We start from the raw sequence: 8,221 nt of genomic DNA, 5'->3' as shown, positions 1-8,221 counted from the left end.
TTATTGTTGGAATGAAATATAGCAAGACTTGCATTGCCTACTAAGAAAGTTAGTAGCCGGTAGTCATCGGGTTAATGGAATGAGTCCAAAATAGCAGTTCACATGCATGGAAGCAAAGAGTCCTGGAACAGGTAGGCACCCACCGACATATGACATAAAAAATGACGGTGGAATTGTCAGAATGGATTATGACCAAATGATCCATAAATAGGAGGAGGAAATAGGAACATGATCAAATAACAGTGAGAAGTCAAGTACACAGCCATGGAGTGAACTCTCCTCTGGAGCCAAGACACTCAAAGTCATGTTGTCATTCAGAGATGCACCTAAGCATCTGTGAAGAAATGGAGATCTAGTTGGGGGCAGCAGCAAGGGAATGTACACTTTGGTATTGGCACATTCCTCCTTAAGAAGAGGAGGTGTACAATTAAAGACAACAGATCCTGCTTAAGAAAGGTTCCACTGGTCCTATAATTTCCACTGGAAGAAGCTCATGTGTATGTGGCCTAAAAGAACAAGTGGCTCGTGGGAAGCCAGAGTTTTAAGGAAAAGAACCTCCCATACAGAATACAAAAGAGAAGAGCAAGTCTTGGTGAGAAGACATTCCATTGCTTGTAGGTGGAGTGGTGAAGGCTGACCTTACTGACATGAGAATTGAAAAAAACTACCAAATGTATGAAATATATGGGAGAAAATATTTGGAAGACTTGATATAACAGCTAGCTGAGCAGCCTTACACAGAAGAATAGAGAGGAGAAACACAAAGGAGTTTTCCCAAGAATGGGCTAGGAGAAGCCAATCGTCCATGTAATAATGGAACCTCAGCCCAACTTCACTAACAAGGCAGTTCAATACCCCAAGACTCGACTGATGGCGTAAGGAACAGACACAATGTCCAAAGAAAGAGCATAGAACTAGAAGATGCTATTCTAATTGAAGGTACAAAGAAAACGGGTGGAAAATGGGGTGACTGGAATATGTAAAAAGGCATCCAACATTGACCTTGGTCATCCACAGTCCAGGTGAAAAGAAACCTCCATATAGTCTTCTTGAGGCTCACAAAAAAAAACATCTGAGACCACATTCCTGAGACACTGAAAATAAAGATCAGGGGAGGAAAAAAGGAAATGGAAGGAGGAGAAGTGGAGAAATAGGCTGTGGGTGAGAACCTGAAGAACACATATGTTGGACAAAAATGGAGACCAAAGGCTGGTGAAAAGAGACAGATGCTCCCCCCCACACACACACACACAAAGCCAGACCTGACAGGGTAATCATCAACAAGATGAGAGATGACTCTGACATCAAGAAGGGGAGATGAAGATTCAGCAGGCTTAGGAACAGAAACAGAATGGCAAGGTTTAGAAAGACAAGAAATTCATGTAGACAATGATGAGCAGATGAAGAATATGGGCCAATGTGGTAAAAAGAATGATGCTTTCCAGAAAACACCTCCAGAGCATGGTGAAGTGCCTCAAACATAACGTGAAGAGATGTGAAGTAATGCAAGACGTTGGCAAGAAAGCAATGAAGACTAAAATTGGATCCATTCTTCAGGTGGATATCAAGAAATGGAAATGAAGGACAATTTTATGTCAGTACAGTAGATAAGGAGGACGACCATGTTAGTACGTGTCTGCAGTTGTTCAATAAACAAGACAGCATGGATCCTAATGTCAATTGAAGGAAGAAAGACAAAGAACATACCTTCAAAATCACGTCAAATAAGAGATTAGAAAGATGAAAATTTTCCCCTACAAATAAAGTTGTGTCTATAGCAAACCCTGGGGAAAGAAATAGCCAGTCAAAATCATCATCATCCTGATCATGTTCAAATTGGTGAGAGCAAATGTTCACCAAATGGTTGGAAGGAGGAGACCCAATGTGCATGAGGGAACCCACAATACAATGAACAAAGGCTGTCATGTCCTCTACATACAGTGATCCCCTAATAGCCACAGGTCCCATGTTAAGAACATCATCACTATCATTAAACAAGGTGGTAGTTACTATCATCTGAGAATCCATAATAGCAAGAAGCATCACTATGATTTTTTTTTCCTTTTAAAAGGAAAAAAAAATACTGTTTATGTGAATCATGAACACTAAACCAAGGAAATCTAAATGAAATTTAGATCAGTTGGCAACCATCACAAATCTCAAGCAATTTACTAATTTTGAAACATCCATTCTAAACAATGATGAGGAAAAGAATAAAGTTATTTTGGGTGCAAATGCTTAGGAGTATCTACTGCACAAGGAGGTTGCGTTGCCTTCCTCCTTATGAAGGACTATTATTGCATGATGTAACCCTGAACTAATGCTGTTCACAGTAAACACATTTTTTTAGGTGGGAGGTATGTCAAGACTAGTTGCATGCACATCTCATAGGCAGATGTGAGAAGGAATTATGTTATTCTGTGTGCATGGGTGAGGTATCATTCTGAAAAAAGAAAAAGAGTTCAGAGATCTGAAACTGGTGATTATGAAAATGCATCTCTTATCTTTAGTTATGTTATTCCTGATGCCCACACATATGCTAACAGGCTTTCTATGAAAATATGCCTTAAATTGTGCAACTAAGAAAAATATTAATAATATAAACACTGACTAAATATACTACACAAATCAGAAGATATAGGAGACATATTAAGTACTTAAAAATAACACTATGAAAAAGAAATACAAATACTAGTGAGCATACTTGTGCAGTTTTTCTATTGCTTCTTTTGTAACTGACTGAACTTCAGCCTTTCGTGACTCTGTCATTCGTCCTCCATACAAAGTGTGTTGAGCAAGTTTGGCTTAAGAATAAAACATTTAGAATAAAAAAATATTGATTAGACTCAAAACTTAATGAATACATGCTTAGTGAAGAAAGAAAACATGAAGCTCATTAAATAATAGGTCAGTGATATAATTTGAGCATTCTTTGAAAACAGTTCCTTTATTCAATGTAGTGTTCTTATTGTTTGATGCTGCAAATTTTTCAATGGCACTTTTCCCCCAACAAACACACACACACACACACATACATATAGATATAACCCACTCTACATTTTAAAAATTACCAAGGATTAAAAATAACTACTCAACACGGGGTATATAGTAAATTATACTCTGACAATATCATCATCATCATCAATCTAACCTCTCCAATTACTTATAACTTTTTAACCTTTCACATAAAAATTTGTCTCATGGTAAGCAGTCTCATGCATATGCACACACTAAATGGCACTTATACAGAGGGTTGAGTACATTATATTAAAACCATTTTAAAATCTTACCACAATGTTACAGAATATGTTGCAAAGTCCAGTCATGCTCTATCTGGTGATTATTTTGACAATAGCCTTGCAGCACAGTTTCCACTGAAAATGGCCCATAGTAAGGCTGCCATGTCGTAAGCACACCACCCCTCCCTGCATGCTTTTCTAAACAATCTGGTGTACAAAGACAAAAGTTTCCCAGTCTGTTTCAATAGTCCAATTGCACAATAATCCACAGGTATGAAGTTTGGTGACTTGACCAGTATGTCTTGATATGGAATAGCATGAATACCCATTTCCTTCACCAACTGCTTGAAATGTGCAACAGAAGCCTTATCTTTGTGAACCCATATGATATTGCTCTCTTTTGCAGATGGAGATCCTTCTTGATTTTACTGCATACTGTTGCCTGGGGCATGTAGATGGCTTTTGTCATTGACCTTCGTATTCACTGATTCTCATGTGCTACATGTCTACATTTGCTTACCATGGTTTGAGTATGACTTCTTACAGGTCTTGGTACCCAGTTGATCCATAATCTTTTGTTTTCCAATGCAATTAGGTAAAAGAGATAACCATATATTGGAAATTCTAAATCCCCAATCTCTTTATGATCTGAGTATATAAATATTTTGCATCAGAAAAGACTGTTACATACCCTTCACAAAAGTAGCCAATTTTAGTGGCATCACACTACCTACAAAAAACAAACAATGCTAAAATGTAGTTCTAATACATGCCATTCCACAGCAACTCTATATAAGCTGTTGTTTTCCTGTGACTTGCTGATTTACATATTCCAAAGCATTTTAATATAACATACTCAACTCTGTACTTAGTACGTGCTAGTTGAAAACGGAGAAGGGAACAATGGGAAGGAAATTCCCTCTCATAAAATAAATTTATTTTCATTATAAAATCATTCATTTCAAATATTTTACTTTATCTCTGGATGGACATAGCAACAATCCCTCATGTGGAAAGAACTTAGGTTCCTCTTTTGTGTGAACACACTTCAAAATATTGACATAATGAGATAGAGAAACAAAAACTTTAAAACTATTTACTGTTGATTATTGATTATTTTCCATGCAGAGGTACAATAACATTCAGAAGTTATGTCATCATATGTACATACATCTATAAAATATACTTGCCTCCAATATGTTTCTTGTGATTGGACCCCACTATTTTTTTTTAACACCAATACCCTCACAATCTAGGAATCTGTACATCTCATTTATGGTTTTCACTTTTGATAAAAATTCCAGCAGTTCTACATTTTGTGAATTTATGGTTCAAAAAAGGCAATTTTTTTTCACTCTGAATGCTTAAGTACGAATGTACCTTTTCTGTCTTAAAATGATCCAAACTAAAAATTCAAACAGGACAAGAAAATATTTCTATAATTTTTGTTGTTTAAATAATATATATTCTTATCTGATGAGGACAAATATATGAAATGAGAAATGTATCCAAAACCTGATGACATGACATCACTTAAAATAATAATTCATTCAGATTAATTTTTTTTTTTTTTACATTTTTGAACTTTTTTTCAATTAAGTTGTGATGTAATGAACCTAGATGTGAAATAACACATATTAACTAAAAATAAGTTAAACCCAATATTCAACAAAAACTACACTGTGATTGTCTGATTAAAGACTACAGATATAGTTTTCTTTTATTTGGTATTAATATATAACTTATTATAATTTTATCATTAAACTTTTAGTACACATTAAAAGCCTTTTGTACTCAAAAAATCAGATTTTTTAATGAAGTAATTTAAAAAAAGATTTGTTCAAGAATATAATAGTATTAGTATATTCTAGTCAGAGTTTCACGTTAAAATTGAACATACTTTTCTTTGTCTCAAAAATCTCAAATTTTTACATGCATAATCTCTAAAACCTCCTAAATAAATCTTAAACATTTTTCTTCAGTAAAACTTCATATTTTATCTGATATTTTTTCTATCCTAACTTTATACAAGGTTCGTCAATTTGACTGACCTTGTAACCACAAAAAAAAAAATCCAAATTACCCTATTTCATTTTCTAGAATGACTTCAGATTGTAATATGAAACTACATTTATTTATCCTACATAGCTTTAAACTCATAACAGTATACATCTGTTTACATTTAAATTTTAGTTTTCTTGCTCTTTGAACCTTCTCTAATTATTACATGCACCTTTATAAGTTGTAAATCACTCAGCAAATGTGCAGCTCATGTTACGCTATCAAATTACATTACGCATGACCTACTCGTAAGCATACCCCTTAAAAAATATATTATATTATAATTATTTATTTCACCTAATATAACCTTAACATAAAAAGTTTTCCCATTTTTACATTTGAATTACTTTTGTAATAATGAATAAAGAATACACATGAAAAACAGGAAAAAAGTACTTACTTTTTTTTTCTTTCCTGTTGACTGTTGATGACACTTAACCCTACTTTTTTTTTTATACTAATAGTAGTAGTGCACTAATTAATCTTATATTTAGTTAAATAATGCACCAAAGAACACAGAATAATAACATGCTAAAAGCAGACAATGTCCCATAACTATCACAAATTTTCTGGCTTTCTAACTATGCAGCAAGAGCTTTTAGGAATTCAGCTAGGCTCGTCAATTTGATTCCTGCAGAAATAAAGGGTAAACTGCAAGAGAAACTGATAATTTTCTGTACAGAAAACAACATAATATAATATGCCATTCAATGGATTAAAACCTTTCCTTTCTATTGGTTATAAATAATATTATTGGCAGTTTTTGAAAAAGAGGATGTGACAGGTGTACGTGGCAGGAGGGGTCTGGTTGTCTATTTCATGGCTCTGTAACCAAATAAGATTGAAGGCTATAACAAATATGCATTGCCTGAGTAATGAAAATTGTGTTTAATTCCACGCATAGTTGCACAAGGGTTATCCGTGCTAGCCGTCCCTAATTTAGTAGTAAAAGACTAGAGGACAGGAAGCTAGTCATCACCACTCACTGCCAACTCTTTTACCAATGAATAGTGGGACTGACCATCACATTATAATGCTCCCATGGCTGAAAGGGTGAGCATGTTTGTTGGGATTGAGATTCGAACCCGTGACCCTCAGATTATGAGTCAAGTGCCTTAACCATCTGACCACGGCAAGAGGGTTAATTGAAAATACTAATTTTTGTTTTTATAAAATTAAGAAGTTACAATGAACCATTGATAACTAAAATACACAGTTATTTGCTTTACGACATGAAATATTTATAAAATGTGGAAGGTATTTTAATTTTGAATATTTTTCTTAGTATAACATATTCTTTACATATTTCTTAGCCTACACAAGAAACTTTTTAAACTCCACATGGAACTAATACACAATCAATGACTGCACATACAACAAATTACAAGTCTGACTACTCACCAGGATATAATTGCTGTAGAGCATGTTTTGACAACTGACCTACATTATCAACCATCTGCATCTTCCTCTGACCTTCTTCAGGCTTTTCTTGTTTGATAAACTGGGTTGATTTTGATATATGTTCAGAAACTCTAGAAACTGTCCCTGATTTCACAGACTTAAAATATGTTTTGATACTCTGGTGACTACCTGATTGACCATTATTTTTTTCAGGACCCTTCCCAGAAATGAATTGTTTTATACTAGTTGTATATGAAAACTTTTCAAAATGTTTCTCATTTCCAGATCTTGATGTAGATTCCTTATCATCATAACTTTCAGGATCATCTGATTTCAAGGAAATAAAGTCTTCCCCAGATGATTCTGAAAGAAACAGAAACATATTTTTTTCATATTAAAATCTTTATGTATGTATGCAATGGATAATCTAATATATTGTACCAGTTTTAACATTCTTAGTTTTATTATATATATATATATATATATATGTACAGTTATTAATAGCTTCTGCTTAAAAGCAAGCTGAGAATATATATATCAAAACCAAAAGGATATGTACAATTTAAAAAAGCTACTTCCTTATAAGAAACTGACCAGTTGTACAAAATGTCATAAATCAACACAGAAGAAACATAATTTATTCTGATTAGAATCATTACTTGGATACCCTCATTGTTAAAGGCATTTTTAACCATATACCTTAAAATGTCTGAAACAGTATGACCAGTTAAGGACATTAAGTTTAGTTGTATTAGGTCGTTAAGATATTAATGTCATTTTTTTAGATGAAAGAACCCAAACAAATTATATATCAAAACAAAACATTCATTAAATGAAATAGTCTCCATTCTTATCGCTGATGCTTTTCCATCTTAGAATCAGGTTGTTAAAAAAATCACTTGGCTTAGAAGCAAAAAACATGTCAATGTTCTCTTTAACACCTTCCACATTTGCATACATTTTCCCATTAAGATGGTGTTGCAGCAAATGAAAAAGATGGTCATCCGATGGTGCCATATGTGGAGAATATGGTGGGTGGGGGAGAACTTCTCAACCCAACTCCATAATCTTGTGTTGCGTCAAACATGGCACATGTGGACGTGCATTGTCATGAAGAAGAAGAACACCTTTCCAATTGATGAGTGAAGGACATTTCTGATGAAGGGCTTGATTTAAACATTATAGATCTCTGCAGTGACAGTTCGCTGTGGATTGAGGAGTTCGAAATCAAATACTCCTTTGATGTCCCACCAAATGCAAAGCATCACTTCCTGCGGATGGAGTCCAGATTTTGGGATCGGAAGTGGTTTTTGTCTAGGACTGAACTGTTGTTTTGGGCGTTTAATATTTGCATAGAGAATCCATTTTTCATCACCGGTGACAATTCTGTCCAAAAATAGTTCACATGCATTACATACCAGAAGAGATAAAACAATGTTCACACGTTGGAAACGATGATCATTGGAGAGTTCATGAGGCACCCAAACACCTTCTTTATGGAGTTTTCCCATATTCCTTAG

At 34.3% G+C, this 8,221-nt stretch overlaps 1 protein-coding gene across 1 annotated transcript in view; it reads right to left on the bottom strand.

The window, feature by feature from the left end:
• Positions 1-8,221, bottom strand: part of LOC106460791 (transcription termination factor 2-like) — an 81,237-nt gene that overhangs the window by 66,321 nt on the left and 6,695 nt on the right. The window contains exons 3-4 of the mRNA XM_013920535.2: positions 6,702-7,064; positions 2,705-2,804 (exon numbers count right to left, since the gene is read on the bottom strand). Coding sequence (XP_013775989.2) covers positions 2,705-2,804; positions 6,702-7,064 — 463 coding nt within the window. The remainder of the gene's footprint in view (positions 1-2,704; positions 2,805-6,701; positions 7,065-8,221) is intronic.

Source organism: Limulus polyphemus, unplaced genomic scaffold, assembly GCF_000517525.1.
Source record: "Limulus polyphemus unplaced genomic scaffold, Limulus_polyphemus-2.1.2 Scaffold35, whole genome shotgun sequence".
Taxonomy (NCBI): Eukaryota; Metazoa; Arthropoda; class Merostomata; order Xiphosura; family Limulidae; genus Limulus; species Limulus polyphemus.
This window is presented reverse-complemented; position numbering and strand designations above follow the sequence as displayed.